General features: G+C 32.2%; 2 protein-coding genes across 2 annotated transcripts in view; both read right to left on the minus strand.

The window, feature by feature from the left end:
* The window catches only part of LOC107453190 (uncharacterized), a 143,444-nt gene that overhangs the window by 106,171 nt on the left and 11,748 nt on the right, over positions 1-25,525 (minus strand). The gene's annotated exons all lie outside the window — the stretch shown is intronic.
* LOC147808553 (uncharacterized) lies at positions 7,237-23,596 on the minus strand. The gene is made up of 2 exons (XM_087163392.1): positions 23,409-23,596; positions 7,237-9,858 (listed from the first exon to the last, which is right to left on the minus strand). The coding sequence occupies exon 2, from the start codon at positions 9,794-9,796 to the stop codon at positions 9,158-9,160; it is 639 nt and encodes a 212-aa protein (XP_087019518.1). The 5' UTR covers positions 9,797-9,858; positions 23,409-23,596; the 3' UTR covers positions 7,237-9,157.

Consider the following 25,525-nt stretch of genomic DNA (forward strand, 5'->3'; position numbering starts at 1 on the left):
TCCACATTTGCAAACATTGTTAGACTTTTTTGCTTTAAATTTTTTTAATTTCTGCTCCACAATTTCAATTTTCTACAAAAGGCATTAACTTTATCACTCGTATCCAACATATGTGTATTTACCCCTAGGAGTAGAAGATTCAAGTTATTTAATTTCTTACTTTCGATACTTCCGGATATCGAACGATCACCATGGTTGCATATTCCGATGCAATATTTGCATTCTATGTTTGTCTCATTCATAACATCATTTAAAATAGCAAATAAAGCTAGCGCTGTCGTTTTGAGTTCTATTGATTTACAGAAAAGTAGTTCTACTACTGACATATTATCACAAAATCGAACATAGGCAATTAAATGAGCATCTTTATTAATATCGGTTGCTTCATCGAGGTGTATTGAAAATAATTTGTCACTCAACATCGAGAAAAGTTGACATTGTACATTTTAAGCTATATCACCAATTCGACGAGCATCAGCATCATTTGAAAGAGGTATGGACTGCAATTGTTTTGAAAAAATTATCATCTAGCATAGTTTCTACAACCTCAATTGCTGCTGGCTTTTAATTTACTTTTGTTTTGGCAGTTAGTTAAAAATAATTTAAAGACAGAATTCAAAATACTCAATATACATTATTGCTGCATAAATTTTACTGTAAGTGAGGGAGCGATAAAAATTATGATTGAAAACTGGGCCGCGAATACTGAAACGTTGATAAACGCTGGTACTGTAGAGATAGAGTACTGTAGAGGTACCTGACTAGTGCCACTAGTCAGGTACCTCTACAGTACTCTTACATTAAAGCATTAAAAAAAGAAATCTTTATCTACCACGCCAAAATATTAATTATATTTATTATAAATTTAAATCTTGTGATATACATTTTATTTCAATCCTGAATCCTCCAAAATTAAATTAATGCATCCGCCACCGCCAGTGAAAACTTCAGCTGGTAGATGTAACGAGTACATTATAAGAACATAACTGCCAACTCTCCCGCATTTTGCGGGAGATTTTATTTTCATATTTAAAGTGGTAGTAAATATATACTATTTTTTCTTTTATAAATTTAATTTTTAAATGATTTTGATCACCACTATTCTTACAAAAATTAAGCTTATATATTAATATGCGTTTCTATCATGGTTGTCAATTAAATTTTTTTCAAATACAACGTATTTGTTTGCTTAAAATTGAAGTTTTAATTCCATTTTAATACCACTGGGAAAAATGATAATGGAAGGGATTAAAAGTTGGCAGGTCTGTGAGAATATCTTCTTAAACAGTGGTGAAATTCGACGCATAGAACTTGACTCGTCGGCATATAATCCAAAAGCTACCTGCTCTGAATTCGTATAACTGTTTAGGTTTCTTTAAAATTGTAGGAGGACATTTTTTTGTTTGAAACGCGTTTTTAATACAAGTAAAGCATTACTTTTATTTGTGTGTGTAGAATATGATGGATTAACCCCTATTAGAAGGCCTTAAATCTTTTTTTTTTTTGTTAAATATGTTGCAAATATATATAAAGCCGTGAGGGATCAGTGGTGTGCTGACATTGCGAAGATATGCTGTTCAATTCTCAGCGTCAATTACCAACATATTAAAACTGGATTTATATAGAATGCCTAAAATTGACAGACAGAGCTCCAAATTATTATTATGATATTACTTTTAAATGATATTTTATGTACTACTACCAAGCATGCAATGGAATGACTAATGACAAGTCGGTAAACGCGAGAAGTACAATTCCTTGTGAAATGGAACCTCGAATTATTTAAGATTAAGTACTTGTATATGAATGCAACAATAAATTTGTTTCCCAGTGTAATTATTATGGTTCCGTTAAATTGAAAAGTATTTGCATCAACGGGAACTTCTGGCAGCGAAGAAATACTCCCCATTTTACAAGGATAATAACTGAAAGAGAATTTTTTATACCTTTCAATGTGTATGTATTTGATGTACAGTTTAGTTTTGTTGGATAGTTTCTTTATAAGTTTAAACAAATATGCACATATTTTGTTATGTGTGCCACTATGTGTGCTCTCTCTTTAAGCTACAACACTACCTTTGAATTAAATACTCTACAACATTTTGTAAAATGAGGCTCATACGTTCGGGAATATAACCTTATAGTAGTTCTAATAATTGCATCAAAATACTGTATAAGTTATAGAAGAAACGTTAAGTCTCGTTTTTTCAAAAAGAGTATGTATAGTTGATTGAAATGAGTTTGAATATAAGAGTATGAAATGCCGCTTTGCTTTTATACTATAATTCAAAAGAAAGTTGCCATTTCATACTTAAATACGAAACAGAGAAATTATCTTTAAATTTAAATTTTAAAAAAAGCAAAAACATGGAAAAATAAGCACAAATTTAGATAAGTAAAAAACTATAAGTTTGAAAAAAAAACAAGGTTTCATACTTTTATACAAAACAACGGGAATTATCTTTAAATATAAAAAGCAAAACATGGTAAAATTAGCACAAATTTCCATAAGTATAAAACTAAAATAATGTATAAGTTTGAACTATAATTCGAAAACAAAGTTTCATTTCATACTTTTATAAAAAAACAACGAAACTAAGTTTAAATTTCAAAACAAGGCATGGTAAAATTAGAACAAATTTAGATAACATAAAAAAAAGATGTTTGAAATTTAGAGCCTACAGTTGTATTTCAACTGTTTAGGCACCTCACTGTTTGTAACGCATCCATATTGATCTGTTGCATCTTTTTCTTCCAACATTCTTTTCCTCTTCTCTGGTTTTTGTTCTTTAACGGCATCCATCAGACTTCGCAAAAAAGTCTTCGTATCTCTAACTGAAAAGCAACAAGCGAATTAACACGTTGAGTGCCGCATCAGCCACCGGTGGCTGACACTGAAATTACATTTAGGCAGCGTCAGCCACCGGTGGCTGACACTGAAATTGCATTTAGGCAGCGTCAACCACCGGTGGCTGACACTGAAATTACATTTAGGCTGCTTCAACCACCGGTGGCTGACACTGACCGTTTACTTAGGCCGCGAAAAACAGCTGGCTGACAGCGTGTAACATGATACAGAACTATAAAATTTACACTCTTTTATGGAATTGCAGAAAATGTATTCAAAATTTTCTTAATTATTGTGATTCTTGGTTTAATAAATTCAATTTACTAGGGTTTTGTCCACCACTATTTCTAAACAATTCGTAGAGTTATATAATTCACCACTTTTTATTTTAACTTATGTTGTGTTAATCTCTTAAAAACTAGCAAAATCTGTTTGATATTTGCAAATTTAGTTTGGGCAAGCATGTAAAAATAGCGCGGCGCTCAAAGTGTTAAGAATAACCTTTGAAATATAGGGTGATCAAAGTCTAGAAGAACTTAAATAGTTGTGATAACTATTTCAAGAGGTGGTCCTTAATTTTATAAGCTTTAATTTAATGTCAAGGTAGTTCATTTCGTACGCTTTGTGGAGAAAAAATTTCTTAGCAGTAGTATTTTTTTTTAATGTCTGATTTTTTATTGAGTTATTTTGATATAAAGTTATACTTCCCACCACAATAAGTAAATGATTCAAAAGCTGATATAAAAGATCACCTCCCGATCAGTGTTTGGTGTAAAGGAGCAAACAATGTTGTCAAAATTGTTAACTAATATTCCGAAAGTTTTAATTCTTAACACTTTACCGACCGGCCATCGATTAATCGACGTTTTGTTCTCAGCGCTTACCGACCGGTCGTCGATTAATCGACTTTTGACCGATCTGTGGTGACTACGTTTTCCACCAATTCAGCATGCAGGGATGCCAACTGCTCCGCTTTCTGGAAAAGTTTTAATAAAGTGGTAGCAAATTATATAGTAGAGTTCGTAAGAGAAGGATAGTTACGCCCACTTATTAATATAGTATCCAGCAGAATATTGCTGCAACGTTGCATTTCACATGATACTTATAATTTTTGATATTTAGTGGTGAAAAAATGACTTAAACTGAAAAATACTAAATTAAATAAAATACTACGGACGATCTGCAGCTGAACGGGCGGTGAAAGGGCATAGTATGTTCGAACCGCTACCGGTCGGTAAAGTGTTAATAATCTGTCATTCAATAAAATATTTCGCTAAAAGTGTCGTAGTAGGTTCCCCTGTTGAGAAACATTTTTAGAGTAGCTATAATCAGGATGAGAAGAATAAGAAGTGGTATCCGAGCTACTAGGTCTGTCGGAATGTGTCCCATTATACGAGAATTATATATTAACGTGTCACATTATACGAGGATGCAAAAGGGGTCATTATAAAAAAAAGTTGTTGGGCATTTATCCTTAAATGTAGACCTCAGATGTACCACTTAGTTCTGTCTGATACTTTCGTCACAAGTTTGAACATGTATGGGCATGATCTTTTGCACCATATATTCTGTGTCACTTTAATCTAGAACAATACGAAGGCTAATTTCCCAATACTTGATGCAGGAGTTTCCTTTTCTTCTGGATCAGGGTTCAAAATTACAAGGCTACGAAGATGAATGCTACGTAGCCGTGAACTCAAAATTGGGTCGGCTGTTCAACGACAGTTATAAAATATAATGAAATAAGAAGAATGACATTTTTTCATCGTTTTATCATTTATAATCTTAAATTAAATCCGAGATATGAATTTTTAGTCTAGTCTAGATAATAGTCCAATTAACCTTATCTAGCTATGAACTGTTTTTGATGCATGTACATAAGCTGAAAGTGAATGAAATAAGCCAAAGTGTTATTTCCGTTGAATTTAGAACTAAATATAACTGTATTAAAAGTATAAAATGGGTTTTGGAAAATAATATTTCTTCATTAACGAAGTCAGTATCCAGCCGGCCAAAGACAACGCCTTTAGTAAATGATGGCTGGTGCACGTTAAATATGTAAGGTCATTAAGTTCTCCATATTCCTATAGTAAATTATAAGACTGAGGGTATTGAATTTGAGATTGATAGTTCTCTGGTTCAGCTCAAAATTATGATCCTTGGATGATTGAATGGATCTTCCCTATAAACGGGCTTGACGTATGAGTGTCGAATTCTTGGATAAAGATGGCGCCATTGGGAAACAAAAACAATCGCAGCACTTGCCTTAATGGCGTATGACAACAACAAAGTTAGTTATTTTATTTTGACTTGCAAAGAGCGATGGGGAATACTATTGCAATTTAAAGCCTGCACTTTTCATAATTTATTCAATACATTGTAATTAGAAAGAATATATTTTCTTAAAAATAAAATAAAAACTTGTTATTTATTTTATTAGCACTTTAAATAATTTCGTAAAAGCAATCTAAATATGGAGTAAATAATGGATTATTGATTGTCTAAATGTAATTACAGGTTTCAAAAAGTTTTAGAAAATAAGTTTACAAAGAGTCCTAACTCTCGGAACCTCTTAACTTTTCCACGGAGCACCATTTGGGAGTCGCTGCCTCATAGAGTATGACAGTTTATATATAGAATGAAGTGAAAATCTCTTCCATCAAATTGATCCCTACGTCTTTGTTCATTTACATGTTGTTTATTTTTTTTTTGAGCCTTGGATCGAACAAAATATTAAAATTATAGGAGCTCAAAAAGCAGATTTAGATGATTTTTAATTTTCGTCATAATTATCTTAAATTTGGAACAGCACATTTGGGTGACAAGCGTTTAAAAATAAGAAAACTGCTTTTTTTCCAATCAAAGTAAAGCATTTTGCTAATTTTTGATTACTGATTCTGACCAAACTACTTAACAAAATTTAATTATATACTCATACCTATCATTCTAGGCGCAAGCAATTTTTCGGCTTTTGAAAAGTTTAGCTCACTGTAATTCTTGTTTGCGGTGCCCAAATTCACTTTTGCAAATTTTGCAGCTTTCTGGGAAGTGATTCGAAGTACATCGTTTTTCGATATAATTTGACTGGGCTATTTAAGTAATATGAGATTTAAAATCTTTACCAAACACACATAACATACCAATACAATTATAATGATCCCTATTTCTATGTTATCAATTTTTTATACTAAGAGTAAGCCTCTTTTCACACAAGGATTTGACTTCCAGGCTTCCATGACATTTGAAGTGAGTGCTTGCCGTGAGGATGATCGATTTGGCTGGCAACATAATCTGAGCTCTAATTCGGCCCAAAGGTCTTCTATAGGATTTAGATACGGGCTCTGAGGAGGCCAGTCCCGTTTTTGAACTCCCATTTCGTGAAACCACGTATGTGCAAGCCTCCATGAATGAATGGAGCAATTATCCAGCTGGAAGGGAAATGAGCCTTAACTGAAATATTGCCAGTGCATTGGGAGTGCAGTTTTGTCCACTAACATCTCAGAGTTTCTTTTTCCAAACACAGGAACTAACGGGCCAAAAATCCGTGTGGAGGCTTTCAGTTATAGGAGGCGTTGGTTGTGCGCGAAGACAGGCTATTATCACAGAATTAAAAAAAAGACGTTCGTTTACAGTAATCGAAAAGATATTTTTGATTTCTATGAGTGATCAATTTTTACAAGTTTCAATTAGGCGATTGATTTCTATAAATATTTATAATGGATCAATTTCTACAAGGAATCGATTTCTTCACCAGATTGATTTCTATAATGGATCAAATTCTATAAGTTACTGTATATAATTGATATTTATAAGGGATAGATTTCTATAAGAGATAAAATTTTATGAATAATCTATAAAGAAATTATTTCTATATGTAACTGTAAAGGATTAATATTTAATAGGGATAGATTTCTATAGCAGATAAATTTTTTATAAATTTCTATAAAGAATTGATTTCTATAAGGGATCAATTTCTATAAGAGACCTATTTCTGTAAGTTTCTATATGAAATCGATTTCTATAAGTTTCAATAAGAGATCGATTTTTAAAAAGGATCGATTTTTATAAGGGATCGATTTCTATAAGTCATTCAGGAGAGACAAATGACTTTTCTAAACGGAAATCGACCAGAAATAGTTACTAATTGATATAATTAAATTTTTTTAATTGTAGTGGACAACCTCAATTTTTATCTACTTTGCAATTAAGCTTTTGTGACATACTTCATTGCATTCAATGCGTTACAGTGGATTACAGAGCACAAATTTTTGTATTGCATAAAATTTCAGATTAATTTTATTATTTAAGCTTCAAAAGTTTAGTTTTACGAACTGATTGAGAAATTTTTTTAAAGCTTATAAAAAACGAAGAACAAAACACATTAAAAATTGATACTCTACAATATGGCGAATTTTATTACTCTCTCTACATAAAACAGAATAATACACACAAATAATAAACAAACAAAAAACAATCTAATTTTAATAAATATTTTGGTGGCACAGGATTAATATTTAATTCTTATTTTCACAACTTTGATTTAAAATAATTTTGACAACAATGATAACTGATGAAGAATTTAATTATGATAAAAGGGATAATCATGAGGTGGCTGACACTGAAATTACATTTAGGCGGCGTCAACCACCGGTGGCTAACACTGAAATTACATTTAGGTCGCGTCAACCACCGGTGGCTGACACTGAAATTACATTCAGGCTGCGTCACCCACCGGTGACTGACACTGACCTTTCACATAGGCCGCGAAAAACAGCTGGCTGACAGCGTATAACATGATATAGAACTATAAAATTTACACTCTTTTATGGAATGGCAGAAAATTTATTCAAAATTTACTTAATTATAGTGATTCTTGGTTTAATAAATTCAATTTACTAGGTTTTTATCCACCACTATTTTTTAAACAATTCGTAGGCTTATATAATTCACCACTTTTTTATATATGTCATGCTAAACCTTTTAAAAACTAGCAATATCTGTCTAATATTTGCAAATTTAGTTTGTAGTTATTTACAGTTGTGGTCTGACGGGCAAGACATGTAAAATTAGCGTGGAGCTCAACGTGTTAACTACTGCTGAAATTAATTTAAAAAAATTCTTACTTAAATAATTCAATTCTCTATTTTCACTAACATTAGTAAAAAATATATTGAAGCGAGAGACATCTCTGACTCTCTTTCTCTTGCTTAAGCCCATTTCCTTGAGTCAGTTCTGTGAGTCAAATCTATAGTTGTACAGCTTTGAAATTAACAACGGTTAGATTTAGAGGTAATAAAACATTAAGTCAGTGAGATTCACTAGGTACGTTATGCAGCTGAGATGAAGCGAAAGAAATCAAAATGTTATACAATTCCGGAACACTAGGTGTACTCGTCATATTATGCAATTGATGAACACTTTGCATTACAACTGATGTTCGAAAATTAGAGTTGCTTTCTGAGAGAATTTATGCAGTTTTCTATGACGCATAAAACTTTGTTCTGTGAAAAAATGAAGGGACGTCTGGATCTTGAGGCTTAGTTGAAAAATCTCCAAAATGTTTGAACAATGTGATCTGTCGAGGTTGTTATGGAACTGATTATCAAGTATTGAATACACAGGCACTTGCTTCCCTAGGATGCTTTAGAAGATGATTATGGCAACATTGGTTGCAGCAACCGCAACTTTTATCATTTGTGCTCTCATAATTGCCGTTGAAAAGTGTATTACCAGTAAATTTCCCATTCCTTATTCTCTTTTTCTTGAGCCAGATCTGTGAATCAGATCTATAGTTAGGTCATTAACAATAGTTAGATTTAGTGATACTAAAATATTAAATCTGTGAGATTCACTAGGTACGTTACACAGCTGGAGGTGAAGTAATGAAATCAAAATGTTGTACAATTGTGGAACACTAGGAACAATTATCATATTATGCAATAAACACTTCGTATTACAACTGATGTTCGAAAATTAAAGTTGCTTTCCGAGAAAAGTTTCGCAGTTTTCTGTGATGTATAAAAATTTGTTCAGCGAAAAAAAACAAAGGTGCTTTTGGATCTTGAGGCTAAATTGTGAAACCTCCAAAGTTTATGAACAATGTGATCTGTCGAGGTTGTTATGGAACAGGCTGTCAAGTGTTGAATACTCAGGCACTTACATCCCTAGGATGCGTTTGATAATGATTACAGCTACATTTGTTGCAGCAACAGCAACTTTTGTCATTTTTGTCCCGTTTGTGCTCTCTTCATTGCAATTGTATTGGCAGTGAATTCATCATCATACATGCAGCTCACTACAATTAGAAATCTACACTGTATCCTTCTGTATGACTCTTGGAAACTGTGTTAGTTCATTTCCTTGAGTCATATCTGCGAGAACTACAGTAGCATAGTCAGGAGGTGGATCATCAACATCTACTGAATTTTGTGATACTCGTACAGTAAGTCTGTGAGATTGACTAGGTAAATTACGCATATGAGGCGCACTTGGTGCAGTTATAACGTTATACAGCTGTGGTTCACCAGGTGAACTTAGTATGTTATATAAATCAGGAGCACTTGGTTCAACTGCTGATAGAATAATTGGGTTTTCTTGAGAAAATATGGTTGCATTGTTTTGTGATGTATTAAAATTTGTTCTGTTGAGAAGCGAATGCGTGGTGGTATATCCACGCTCTGCTGAAAAAACTCTAAAATTGGTGAAAGAGGGATTCTGCTGAGGTTGCCGAGGAAATGGTTGATACCTGCTGTTTCCTCCTATCCTTGCATGTCTAGGATTAGTTGGATAATATCTATTGCAGTACGGGTCGGTCACAACTACTGTAGGACTATTGTAGTTCAATCTCTGACCTACACAAATTTTTCGACAAAAAAAGAAACAGAGTACTGATAGCACACAGATTAGGACTGGCACAATAAAGTAACCTGCAACATCAGCTCCACGCATGCCACCCGTTTAAATTAATCTTCTTCCAGGGCAAAAATGATCTTCGCAATAGCATTTTTCAACTAAACAAAAGAATACAAAGAAAATCAATTTCTGTTGGAAAAACATTTGATTGATTTTAACTCAGTAATATTTAAAAAGAAAATGAAAGATGTGTAATTTGGTGTGAATGCTTGTTTCAACTGAGCACTAAAACTACTGTGGAACACAAAAATTTGATTGAATCCAGAGTGGAAGAAGTTTTTCAACTCACTCGTGGGGAAGCTTATAAAAATGTATGTAAAATTTCCGAAAATTCAGTAAGCTTTAGTTTTTATTTGTTTACCATTCTATATAATATTTCGCAAAAAGCATAGTATGTGGCAGCTAGTTATATATGCAAAGTCCAATTTTATTTAATTATCTAAGCTTATGTTTTGAAAAGAGATATTTGTAAACTTTAAAACCTTTTAAAAAGTAATATTTTATTTTTATGACCCATCCCTTGCTGAGGAGACGTAATGGACAGCTTTCATGTAAAAAGTGGTAGGACATTTGTTGTAAAAGTGGATATTTTTCAGAATAAACTATAACCTTTTGTTAAATAAAAAAAATTGTTAACTAATGCTTTCTGTCTGATATAAAAATTATTTACTTATATACTAGGAGGCTTCGCCCCCTGCTCGCTGGCGCTCGCCAACCCCCGGAACTGCTTTCGCAGTTCATTTCGGATTGCTTCGCAATCCGATGCTCGCTTTCCTCGCGCATTGGATACGTTCTTAACGTCTAGCTTATGTATACTTTTTTGAACACTGAAGTTCCGAAAACTTTAACTCTAGAAAATTCTAAGCCTGTGCATTTCAATATTAATTTGAAATTGCAAACAGTTCACATATTTTTCTTAAGCACACTATTCTAAATTTCAGTTGTTGAGAAAAGTAGCTTGTGTAAGTTTTGTTTTAAAGTCTTTCCCACCAGAGGGCTAAAACCATGTGTTGTAAAACGATATGAAATAGTACTGAAAGCCAGCTGTAAAGCATCGGCTTCGATAAAGATAATTTTGTGAGAATTTTTTTGATAATTCGGTGAGAATTCACCCGATTAGACATATGATATGCTCACTACGTGCTCTTGCGCGCCGAAGTCTATCAATTAAAACGTATTAGCGTATTATTTAATATAGATCAGCCATATGATGCTCACTACGTGCTCTTGCGTGCCGAAGCCTATCAATTGAAAATGAAAACTGTTGCCAGCGCGAGAAAAGAAATATCATCGGTTTTATTGATACATACGTATTAGAGTATTATATAATATAGATTAGAATGAATGGGAGCATCTAAATTTAGAAAAACCTCAATATTAATAATGAAATAATTACATTATCACATCTAATTTTTTTAATGTAAGAAAACACATGGATATTAAATTGGTATATCTCCGCAGTAACCACAATTGGAAAAAAAATTTTAAAAACTGGGAAAAAAGTTACCTGAGGCTTCAGATATTTTACAAGTTTTCATTACTCTTTAATTAAATTAGTATTAATATCTAAATCATAACTGCCACATTTTACACCATCGGAAGATATTTATTAAATAAAAAGCGATGGCGTATTTGTATGTAATGGTGGTCAAGAAAGTCTTATAAAATTAAATTTATAAAATTAAGATATAAAAAAGTAAAACTTGAATATTGCAACCATTTGGAAAACAAAACTTTGTGGAGAGTTCATAAATTGGCAAGTAAATATAGATATATTTTATTCTATGCATAAATATGGAGCCGCGGTGGCTCCGGGAAGAGAGCGTTTACCTCCCAGTGAGGTGAATAAATTAGCTTAAATCTGTAAAAAAATCCCAGATCTTTCGGGGTGAGACTTTCCTAAATGATGGTAAAATTATCAAAAATTCTGAAAGCTTTGATATATAAATGTTCACCACACCATCAAAAGGTTTGCAAAAAGCGTAGTAGTTTACAGGTTTGAAAAAACTATTTCCAAAAAACTTCAAATATGAAGGAATCATGGTACATGGGTCATAAAAAATTTAATAGTTGCAGTAAATTTATGAAAGAATTTAATGAAAGATTTATGTAAAATTATACACGTTAATAAAAATATCACATTTTAACATACACTTAAGACCATGGTAGTCGTAAAATTTTAATCAGATATATTTTAATTAAAACGCCACATAGTGGTGGGCCAGAAACGAGCCAAATCATCGTGATTCGTCTTAACATTGCTGCCGCTTCTTTAAAATTTTCAAACCCTTGGGAGTTCTGTCATACAAACAGGAATTAGTGATATGCGAGCCGGCCAAATGTATCAATTGCCATGGTGATGGTGAGCACCCAGCTTGTTTTTCAGGCTGCTGTGCGAAACCCAGACAAGCCAAGGAAAGCCTCCGACCCAGCTATGAGATTCCTACAACTCTTCAAGGAAATGCAGTAGCTGCTGAGGGACCCAGAACTCGTAAACCTACTCCGATCCCTACTCGATGGAAATTCATAAATGTAGAGATCATCCTACGAGCCCGATCCCACTAAGACGTCCACAGCCCTCCTATGGAAAAGTCTCAACACTTTTAAAGTCAATAGTCACAGTTGCCCTAGGGCAGTGTTTCCCAAAGTGAGGTACGCGTACCCCTAGGTGTACGGGGGGACTACTCGTTCTTATGCGAAATATCTTGCAACAAACGAAAATTTCAAACATTTTCATTTAAAAACAAAGCTAGCCATTAAACTTTATGATTACGTATTTTTCTATTGGTTATTTTTCGCACAGCTAACAGTTAATAATTAGTGGTGTCAACAGCCAGTTGTGATTTTTAACTTGTGAGCAATTTTTTACAGTAAAGGTTTGTAATAAATTCTACTTATTTTGATTATTTTTATGAAATATAATTTTTAACCCAAGCATAGAATATGGATATCTGGTTAGTATCTACAAAACCTTGTAAACCTAGAAAAATAAAGTTTTTTTTTTAAAAAAAATACAGTTGTTTTTTTGTTAGTGGTGCACGGCGTTACGAAAAATTTAGAAAGGGTGCACAAAAGTCATAAGTTTGGGAAACACTGCCCTAGGGCAAAACTTACAGATGAAGAAGTGAGATGCCCGCTTCGTGGGAAGGTACTTCGAACTCCTACTTTAGGCCAGTCTAGAAATTAGTGAAAACAATCTGTTTCTTCAATCTCTCTCTAACGTTTTTAAATTTTTATTCATTTCAAACTAATCATGAAACGATTAATAACTTAGATACCATATTAAATACATTCATCACAAAGTGTTGAGTAATAAGTTAATATAATAGGATTACTGTACAATAAAGGAACGCCGCTTTAATTTCCAAGGCTTCAATTTGGAATAGTAACTAAACGTAATAATAGTAGACAATAATACTAAGAAAGGATGATAAATAAACTTAACGGGTAAGTATCGCTTAATAAAGAAATATTTTAAAAAGTCATACATTTTAAAACCAAATAAATATACCAAAATAAATCTGGGTTTCTTTGTTAATTCAGAAATCATATCATGTGACTTTTTGACCAATACCCGCTCTTACATCCATGAGAAATTGTATCAAACCATTTATCTTTTATGCCACAGAGTGAAATGACAGTCGAAATTCGATATTTTTTAGAAAATGAGGTAAGTATTTTAACTTTAAAAAGAATATTAGAAAAAATAATGTCACAAATTTACAGCGAGAATCTCAATTTTTTTTTAGCCCAAAAGTTTAAGTAAAAACTATAATGCACTCCAATGCCCCCTCTGGTGGAATAATTATAAGTCAATATTTTGAAATTTAACTTTCTTATATTTTCAATATCCTCTTAATTTCACGTAGACAATACGCGAAAAATAAGGTTCGATACGAATCACGAAAAATAAGGATAGTCTAAAAAAGAATTTCCAACTCTTGAAATAGAAGCAAAAAATTTGAATTTTACATGTAAATGCAAAGATAAAATTATGTCATTTTTCCTAAAAGATCTGATAATGATTAGAAATTGGAGCTTATAGGTTTAAAAAATTGAATAGCTTTACACTTTGGGATTGGAAATAAACAGCAATAATGATATCACATCAGATGTGCGAGGAAGAATTATTGCATCTAATAAATATTTTTATAGCTTGAGAAGATATTTAACCGCTTCGAGACGGGTGAGTCATACATGCATTCTTAGAGTGGCGACAATCAGGGTAAAAAAGATAAAACTGGTAACTGAACTACTTTTACAGCAGTTTATTTATGGGCGGGGGTAATTTTCTTTATTTAATTTACCACTACTTAGTTAAAATTAAAAATTATATAAATTAGTTACAGAATGTCAATTTTACAATTAAACATATGCCATTTGTTTGTTGCATTTCATGTACTCATTACAGGATGAATGGGAAAAGAGTCATTTTTGGCCTTAGGAGCCCAGCTAAACCAAACAGACCAGACTAATTTTAGTAATTTGATTTACTCTCTAACCCAGTGATTCTCAACCTTTTTTTTTGGTTGCGGCACACTTTTAACGATTTCGAAATTTGACGGCACACAATGAAAAAAAAATTAGGTTAAAAGTTGTTTACTTAACCATAATACACTGTGTTAAATAGTTTGTGATAATAATTTTGAATGTGAAATAAAATAATATGTACTACAAAAGCACATTTATTAAGGGATTAATTATTTCTTTCGACTAATTTTTTATTAGTTAGTAAGTTTTTTTTTGCTAGTTATTAATAGTTAGCTTGTTTTTCATAGTTATTAACTGTTAGTTTTTTACATTAATTATTATTTTTTGTGATTTCTTGTTAGTTAGTTTTTTGCTAATTATTAATTGTTAGTTTTTTTTTGCTAGTTATCCTTTGTTAATTTACTTTTATGACTATTAATTGCATAGCTTGCTTTAATGATTAGCTTTTATTTTCGCCGAGAAGATAGTATTTAGCTTGTTTTAGCCTTTGTTAATTAATAATTTTAATAGTCAATAAATTTCCTTCTAATTTCAACATTGTTTAAAATTGTGTGTCAAAAACAATTGAAGCACTTCCATCTTATTTTAAGATTGTCAGAGATAAGACAATGAAAATGAGACAATGAAGACAAAGAGATGTTCACGCGGTTAAAGCGTGGAAAAATTATAAAAAGTATATATATATATATATATATATATATATATATACACTTTTCTTTAGTTTACACTTTACTTGTAATAAAAAAGCATTATATTTTTTATTGTATCATTTCTAATATTTGGCGGCACACAAAAGTGGAGCGGCACAGTGATTGAGAATCACTGCTCTAACCCCTTGGGGGACGGGTGATTCATAAAAGCAGAGATGCCAACTGCTCCGGACACGACAAAGTAATTAAATAATCGGTAAATAACTACAAAGTAAATTTTGCAAATACTTGACTATTTTTGTTTGCTTTATAAAACGTATAGCATGACCTAAGTAATATAAAGTGGTGAATAATATAAGCCTACGAATAATTTAGAAATAGTAGTGGATAATTTGAAACACTAAATTGAATTTATTAAATCAAGAATCACAATTGATAAACTACCACTTTAAAATATATATTTACTGTCCGGAGCAAGTTGGCATCTCTGTAAAAGCATTCGCCATTCAATGCGATGGAGTATTATCAGCTTAAGAAGTCGAATTCAAGCCATCAGCGTTCAATTCTCTCCCACCTTTGGTTCACGGCCTTGATGTCATGCTGAAGTATCCGATGTTGCGTTAGGGACAGTCCGAGTACAGAAAGCCATCTGTGAATGATACCCAAGGATGCTGCCAACTGATGCTGTTCATGCTCTACTGATGTCCTCTTCTCCCTTGCGATGCCGGTCATGCTGATTATCCTGGTGAGTGATACTGATTTTGATCTCGTCAGGTTCCTGAGTCGGGAGAGACATTACTGACAACTGGCCATTTTGATTGTCTAGATTTTGAGCCCGCCATTTTGTTTTTTCAAGTCATGCCGTATCATAAAACAGCTCGTGGTGGAAAGGTTTCACTTTCTGGTCGTAATTCACCGTCGTACTGCAAAGAATCCACGTCATTAGAAGAAATCATTGCTACCTGTGGGATCTCAAAAAGATATTTTCCATTAGTTGAACATAGACATATTGACGATCTTGTAGAGTTTTACACTCAGTTTGATACAGAGGAACTGATTCGTTTAGACAAATTACTAAGCAAACTGCTCATTCAAATAAGATCAAGTTACCCTGGAGACTATGAATACTCATACTTCCTAAAACTGACAAATGCAGCTTATCACGTCAGATGGAAGAGGAAAAACTTTCAAGCAGAAGAAAACAAGGATATGAATAAGAAATCCATTCAAGTCGAATCAATAATGATTGAAACTAATCCAAGCACTGAAGACATAACAATGGAAAATAAAGATGAAAACCTGATTACAACACCGAATACAGAAACTGACACGGACGTCAATATTAACAATAATACAGAACCACCAGCAAAGAAAAGAAAAAAGAAGAAGAAAAAGCAAAATACAGTTAAAATAATTGAAGATAATTCTACACTCATGTCTACAAACAGCTGTCCTTCTTCTAGCCAACATAACTCAACAGATGACGCCACTATCTTGCCGACAACAAAACCTAAGGAGGATATCGACAAAGTACGGGATCCCCCCAGCAAATCTGAAATAACACCGCAAGCCAGATTTATTAAGGTTTTGGTCCGGGGCCTGCCTGTGGACTTTGATACAGATGCCATTAATACAGAATTACAGAAAAACAATATTGAAACCTTTAAAATTGTGCAGTTTAAGAAGAGAACGGGAGAGGCCTATCGACTCCTCCCGCTTTTTCTCATAATCCTAACATCAACGGCGAATCACCATAGAGTTTTCGAAGTCACCAACATACAGCAGATCCCGATCAAAATCGAGCGATTTCGAGGAGGTCGAGGATCAATACAATGTTACAACTGCCAAAATTATGGACATACGCAAAGCCACTGCAATGCACCTGCAAGGTGTGTAAAATGCGCTGAAAACCACAGGTCTCATGAATGCAACAAAGACAGAACAACTACTCCAAAATGCTGTAATTGTTACAAAAACCACACAGCCAACTTTACTGGGTGCGAGACCCGACCCAGCAGAAGGAGCCCTCGAGCAACATCAAATTTGAAGATTAAACCTGCTCATCGATTAGTGTCATTAATCAACGAATTACAGGAATTGCTCAAAAATGAAGAAGTGCTCCGCCTTCTGCGGGGAATCATCGGAGAAACTTCTTAATCCCAGTGAGTTCTATTTTTATTTTCAAGACTCTCAAGTTAAATTCACTGAACTTTTCACAGCAGACTTTTAGTTAAGTTAAATTAAATTACATTAAAATTTATTTTCTGGTAATATAGCCAATTTTTGCATATATATTTATCAACTTATGCACGTTAAGTTCTTTGCAAATTCTATTATTGCATATTTCTAATATTTCTCTGATACGATATATTTACTGCATTTTCTCCAAATATGTTATTTTATCATGTATCAAGGTATGATTTGTCTATATTCATCAATTATGTCTTTCATTTTTCAAAAATCAATTATTGTACATATCAAATCATGTTTAATCTTTATTTTTAATGTAAGTCTGGAATCAACATTTCGAATGTTATGTAAAAGCGCCAATTTGTCATATTGAAAATTTCATTGTTTTATTATTTCACAAGCAAACTGCTTGATTTTTTTTTATGGCTACCACAATGTAAATATGTTCCTTTCAAATTATGTTTAGATTTATATGTTTCAATTCAGATTTGATATTCAAATGTTATATCTACCATATTTATCTATGTCAGCCTATGTATATATATTTCAAATTATGTTTTTATTTATGTGTAAATTTAGTTTCGATATTCAAATGTTTATTTACCCATGCAAAGTGCTTGTAATTTTGTATTAGCTACCACATCGACTGCTAAATTCAAAATGTTATTACTTTAAACTTATGTAAATTTCTAGATGTATGGGATAGGGGCCGCTGCGCGGCCCAGGTGCCCAATTTTTTATAAATAAAGTAAAGTAAGTAAAAGCATTCGCGCAAAATCAGAATGTAAATAAATTAACAGTAACTTAAATGTAGGCGTTGCTAATTTGACAGACTTACTTTGCTTTTACTTTAACTATTGTTATTTTAATCAGATATATATTTTATTTTATAACCGTCGTTGAACAGCCGACCCAATTTCATGGGTTTACGACTACTTACGTTCAACTCCGTAGCCTTGTAATTTTGAACCAATCCAGAAGACAAGGAAACTCCTGGATCAGTACCCCCAGAGGTATTGATTTGTTGTGGGAACATGGAGAACTTTGAGACTCGACAGATTTAACGTGCATCAGTCACCATTTACTACACGGGGAGTCTTCGGTCGGCGAGGATCGAACCCACGACCTCTTGGATATGGGCCCAGCGCCCTACCGACCAGGCTATCCCGGCCCTCAATCAGATATATAATCAATGTTAGTTCAAAGTAATACTAAATAATTTTATTGTGAACTAAGTAATGGTGATTTAAATAAATCAAACAATTATAACCCCGCCCACAAATAAACTGCTAAAGAACTGCTTTGGTTACCAGTTTTATCTTTTTACCCTGATTGATACGGTTTTATGCTGGCACGTATTTGTGACAGTCAGCGCGAAATGGTTAAACAAACGGATTTAAAGTGAAAGTCAAAGATAAGTCAGTCGATTTAGTCATGCACAAACTTAACACGTTCACGCCTGGAAAAGGGAAAATACTGGTAGAAGAACTATTTCAATATTAGTTAATATTCGGGAGGAATTAATCTATTCTCAACAATAACAAATTCACTGTAAGGAAATTTATCTCGGCGAAGAAGCATTTCAATTTAAAATTTGCATCCGTTAAAAATAATTGGTAGTTATGGATTTTTATTATTCCCGGAAAAAAACTAAAAAATGAAATTTATTGTTACCAGTTTTTACTCCGGTGCGCTGCTAAGATGAGACAATCTAGCGTGACCCGCCAGGTGGGTCACCCCGGCGTGAACATGATAAGCTACCACTTTTTATTTTTATCATCCTGATAATAATTCTGTACGAATACATTCATGACTCGTCCGTCCCAAAGAGGCTAGGATCACATTTGTAGGAAAGTTACGTCCATGCTTCTAAAATGCTTGATTCGAACTGTTTTAACTTGTGCTTTATCAACTTAACACTTTACCGACCGGTAGCGGTTCGAACATACTATGCCCTTTCACCGCCCGTTCAGCTGCAGATCGTCCGTAGTATTTTATTTAATTTAGTATTTTTCAGTTTAAGTCATTTTTTCACCACTAAATATCAAAAATTATAAGTATCATGTGAAATGCAACGTTGCAGCAATATTCTGCTGGATACTATATTAATAAGTGGGCGTAACTATCCTTCTCTTACGAACTCTACTATATAATTTGCTACCACTTTATTAAAACTTTTCCAGAAAGCGGAGCAGTTGGCATCCCTGCATGCTGAATTGGTGGAAAACGTAGTCACCACAGATCGGTCAAAAGTCGATTAATCGACGACCGGTCGGTAAGCGCTGGGGAGCAAACGCTGAATAATCTACGGCCGGTCGGTATACGATGAGAACAAAACATCGATTAATCGACGGCCGGTCGGTATGCGCTGAGAACAAAACGTCGATTAATCGACGGCCGGTCGGTAAAGTGTTAATGTAATGTTGAACTGATTGCATACATATATTTTTAAATTTATCATATGTTTCCTGTAATTTGCATGTGGTCCGCAGCCTATTAAAATTATTTTCGAAATCTTCGCTTTTTTACTCTCGACGCACCAGCATGTTACATTTTCTTTCTTATTACATCTTCAAGATATTATATATATATTAAAACTATACTGACTTACAGAAGATTTTTGAAGCTCATAGTAATATATTTATCATTCTAGCATTTCTGGATTTCTTTAAAATTCTGATCACCTGTTTAAATTTCACAGTCACAGTGCAGCAAGAAAAAAAACATTATTAATTTGAATAGATAAATAACTATTCATTAAATACAGTAGACAAGCTAAATTTCTAATCATTTTAATTTTTTCAACAAAAAGAAAAAAATTTCTTGCTATTTTTTTAATTTTAAACGTCCAGCAACTAATAGCTTAAGCATGGAGATTTTAGAAAAATCAAATTTATTTTTACTGATCAGTTTTGATACAAAAAAAGGCCTTGATTCTCTAAACCAGGGATGGGCAAACTTTTTTGGTCCTGGGCCAAAAATCTGGAAAAAAAAGTTTGGTGGGCCTAGTAAAAACTTCTAAAATAAAAATTCTAACTTCTGAAATAAAATAAAGTCAATTCATCATTGAACGCATGGCACTCTACATCAACTTTGCATTTTTTGGTTGCCATTTTAGGATTAAAAATGTTTACAAATAACTCAAAAAGGCTGTAGCCATTTCATACATTTAATAATTTCACCATTAATTACATTGACGTTGTATGCGTGCAGCCTTTCCATACGCAGTAAATTATGTTAGAACTCACGCCGGAAGAAAAATCCGCTCGTTGGAACTTAAAATGCGTAGTAAGCCTCATGTGAAGTATAATTCACCTATATTAGATTCCATATGTCTGCTCCTGGAGGAAGACAAATACTAGTTGGAGCTAATCTACGGCTATTCTATAAGGGACTTTTGCTTTCAACATTTTATCAATTGAAGCTGTTAATGCTAACTATTTTAATTTATTTATGTTTTGTAGAACAAAAATAGAGAAAGTAAAAAGTTAAAATTCTGTCCGCGGGCCGGATAAAATCTTCCGGCGGGCCACAGTTGGCCCGCGGGCCGTAGTTTGCCCATCCCTGCTCTAAACGAAGAAACGGAAGCTAACCTAGCAATTTAACCGCGGCTCAGAAAATCTTAAAACCCTTCGAAAACATAAACAAGAAAAAGAAGATGCTATATACATTTTAGTGAGTCATTAATACCTTGCATCTGTTGCATAAAAACCTGTGTCTAATTTCGCTTTTAGAGAAATATGGATATACTAGTCACTTTTGAAGCGAAAATACTCCGAAAAATTCTAAAAGGAATACAAAATGAATGTATTGGCCCGGAGAAGATAGAAATCACAATTGTACAAGAACTTTAGCGAACCAGATATCGTGAACCAGAACCGTATAATACAAAGATTAAAGTGGGCAGGACATCTTCTCAAAATGGAAGAAAACATAAATGTCCAAAAGTTTTTTTTATGGCCAAACCATATGGTGTACTGTCTGGAGGAAGACGACCATGTATCGATACATTGATTGCTTTGAACAAAACTTAAAAATGCTTAAAATTAATCTGTAACTTTAAAACAAGGGTATATATATTTATTCCGCATATATTTAGGGTATATATATTTATTGCAAGGGTATGTTTTCTTTATTGCGCATAAGCTGCAAATAAATAGAACTCATAAAATAGGTTCAAAATGTAGAGAAAACGAGGGAAAAATTACAGAACAATGAAGGAAAGGGAAAAGAGAAAAATAATTAAAAAAATAACAAGACACCGGAGGAAGAAAACACAATCCCAAAAAAAAAAATTTTAAAAAATTCGGAAAATTAAAGATGTAATCATTGCATCAGCTCACACGATAGTATTCACAAAAAAGAGTGCTTTCTAATATTGTATCAATATAGCAAAATAAATCAATAAAATAGTGTGAGGAACACTCAAAAAATTTTACAAAAAAATTGCAACAAAATGAAATAGAACACAATAAGTAAAAATATATCGCGTAAAAAATGAAAATAAAATATAAAGTAAAAACAGAATAAAATATGAAATGAAATCAAAAAAGCGAGTAGCGTATTCAAATGAACTTACATGAACGGGAAATTTTTCAGAAATGATTTTAAATATATTCGTAACAAGATTGTCAGATTGCAAAAAAATGAAAACAAGAACGTAACTAGAAATAAAAGCGTAACTAGAGGATTTTTGTATGAAAGTGCGTTCTTACTGCATTACTGAAGTACGTTTGATTTGTTAGTTACCAAGGATGGGCCCGAAATGGACGCGAGCAAGGTAATATTATACTGGATAATTTAAAGAAGTTGACAATTGATAATTATAGAAAATAAATATGTATTTAAGAAAAAAATATATAAAATAGAAAAGAGAAAGAAACATGAATTGCCTGTTTTGCACATAATTTTAGCCACGGATTTGTCCGAAAGGGATTTGCACATGGAAAAAATCTATAAATTAACAAAGAAAAAATTTTTTAGTAAATAATTTTTGACGCGGATTTACCCGAAATGGATTTGCACATGGGAAAATTATATAAATTAACAAAGAAATTCTTTTAGTAAATAATTTTAGCCATGGATTTGCACATGGAAAAACTATATAGATTAACAAAGAAATAATTTCAGCCAAGGATTTGCCCGAAATGGATTCAATCCATTTTTACATGTTGCAGTTTCTTGTTGAAAGGGCAACATTTGTTAAGGAATTCAATTTAGAGTTTGTTTTTTTTCTTCGAAATTCTAACTTGTTCAAAAATTATTGCAAATTTAAGTGCTTTATCGTGATTTTTTCTGCTTTTTTTGATTTAGATATTAACTATTCATCCATCGTTGTAAAATATTTTATTTCCTCACGAGATCTCTCTTCCTTTATTTTATAAACTCTCCCTCGTTCAGATGCAAAAGTAGCAAAAGAGAGATAGTTCACATGCTACCAAATATAAATCTTAACATTCATAGTGAAATTTTTAAAAATAAAAATAATTAATAATAACACTAAAACCCGTTTTCTACTTGAATTGTTATAATTTTCTTTAACGAGTATAATTTTTTTTCCTTTATTTATTTCTATTCAGTCTCAGAATTGGTACTTATTAGAAGAAAAAATTTCAAGTGCAGATCTATTAATCGTCTATTTCAATACAATTAACACATCAACAAAATCCTTTTTTGTAAAGCTACAATAACTGTGTTAAGAGTATATTCTTATGCTAAAATGGTCTGTGTTTTTTTTTAAATATTGATGTTTAGAAAGAAGTAAACAATAAAGAATGAGAATTAGTTACGGGGGTTGGTGAGCGCAGCGAGAAGGGGACGAAACCTCCAACTCTGATAAAAAAATTGGAATTTTAGCTTACACTTTATTTTAAAAATATTTGACACTTTTCAAAAATATTATTCATACTTAAATTATTTACGCACCTTTTAATATACAAATTATTTTGTTTAATCTAAAATTGAACGAACAATATTATAATTCACCGGTCACAATTTTTTATTTTCATTAGAACGTAGCGACCATAACGTTAAACTTCCAAATAACACAAAAACATGTTTTTATTATCTTAACAATATTACTTGAACATTACAATATCTAACTTCATTTAGATATTGAACTAATATTTGTATTCTTTCAGCTAAAAAAAAAAAAAAAATTTCAGCAGTTTCAGGAATTATACCGATTCAGTATGAAATGCATCAGTATTATTAGTTTAAATTTCCGTATATCAATTTATAAACAGATTAAGAAAAAATTAAAATTACTTGTCGAACTTAATTCTTTTTGCAAGTTTAGAATCATTTTCGGTACTTACCATAAGAAAACAGATATACAAATAACAACCAAGGTCAGTGTTGACATCGCCAACGAAAATACACAAATTTCAAACATTTCAGAATAATTATTCTGAAGCTAGATTTGATGGGAGACAAGGTTTCTGTCGCTGTAGTAGTTTAATTTACGTCAACAATAGATCGTCTGAAAACGTAACCTAACAACACAGAAATAAGCTTCAGCTATAAAAGAGCGGGAAAGAAAAGAACGATATGAAAATAGTTGCGTTCAAGGTTAAAGGCAACTGTAAACAACGTCACTTTTAATTGAATCAAGTAGGAAAGACAAAAATCATATCTGTTGTTTTTATTACAACACAGAGCTTCCCAAAAAGTGTTCCGCTGAACCCTAGGGCTCCATCACAGAGGTTCTGTAAGTTTCGACTTTTTAATGATTTTTGACGCATGCATTAAAATTTATATTTAATATATAATACCTGCTAAATCTTCCGGATTTTCCTAAAGATTTTATTTTCATATTTAAAGTGGTAGTAAGTATATACTATTTTTTCTTTTATAAACTTAATTTTTAGATGATTTTGATCACCACTATTCTTACAAAAATTAAGCACATATATTAATATGCGTTACTATCATGTTTGTCCATACTACAACTTCGAAGATATATAGGACCTTCCAGAATACAACTAAACAGAATATCCAGCATCATGGTTGTTAAATTAAGATTTCTCAAATGCAACGTATTTGTTTGCTTAAAATTGAAGTCTTAATTTCATTTTAATACCACTGGTAAAAATGATAATGGAAGGGATTAAAAGTTGGCAGGTATGTAACACATTTTTTTTTAATATTTCGATTTATTTCAATGAAATTATTAAAGTAGAATGTCATTGAAAGTAGAAATCGCAAAATTAAAAACACTCCTTTTTTTCTGAAACAAAAAATTAGGAAATAGAAATGATTTTTTTAAAAAAATTCTTTAACTATTTATCAAAATTTTCAATCGAAATTAAAAAAAGAACCAAATTTAGGGATTTAAAAGTACGCTTTTCTGATACCTTTCTCACTGCATATAATAGTTTTTTAAAAAGCATAATTTAGCAAATTTTATTCATTTTTAGTTTGCGCACAAACCAAAAACAAATTCAGATGCCAAAACATCTTCATAATAAATAGTATTCTTTCCTTTAATAATATATTGTGAGTTATTATTGAGCTGTATTTATAAAGTAGGGGTTCCACTAAAAAATAAATACCCAACACAGAGTTTTATACATCTGCTTTTTAAAAATTTGATTTCTCAAAAATTATTCGACCAATTAAATTCCAATTTTATATTTTGCCATACAAAATGACATTTTTTAAAATTCTGTAAACATTTGCATAACTTGCAATTCAAAAAATTTTAACCACTGATAAATAAAGTAGCAAAAGATGTTCTTAAAAATTATTTTTTGCATGCAGGTACATAAACGAATAGAACTTCAGATAAACGAATTTTAAAATTAAAGGCAAAATTTTTTCAATGCGCTTGAAAAATTCTCGAGATAGGACGAAATACGAAAAAAGTAAAACTCACATTAAAAGGATGTTAAGTAAAAGTATATGAATTAGTAAGGAAGTAAAATTCACATTAAACTTTTGACTGCCCTTCTGACTAACTATTTGGGACAGTATTTCCCAGATAGCGGCTGCTCATCGCCTCCTCCATCAGAAGGCCTCCACACAGTTTTCTGCGCAGTCCATTTAAAAAACGAACCGTGTGCATGAACCCGAATTCAATTCTAAAGGTAATTGAAAGAAATTTTTCACAAAAATATCAAGCCAATCATATTCATAAATTAAACAAACTTTTTTAACATATATTTGCTACCACTTTCTTATTTTTACAAGATTTTGTATTAAATGGCTCTTTTGGTAAAACGTTGCCTTAGTGATCTGATCGGACTACCTACAAAAAATCATGTGGAGACTTTCAGTTACGGGAGGCGTTGAAAGAAGCAATGCTTATTCATGAAAAGTTTGTCTAATTGCCGGATTTCATAACTTAAAATATCGTTTGCACTAACGAATTAGCATATTTGAGCTTTAAACCATTAAGATTGAGTCCCGGAACGTGAAAATCCGATCATTAGAT

Source organism: Parasteatoda tepidariorum, chromosome 5, assembly GCF_982258835.1.
Source record: "Parasteatoda tepidariorum strain Cologne lab strain chromosome 5, Ptep-v5.0, whole genome shotgun sequence".
Lineage (NCBI taxonomy): Eukaryota > Metazoa > Arthropoda > Arachnida > Araneae > Theridiidae > Parasteatoda > Parasteatoda tepidariorum.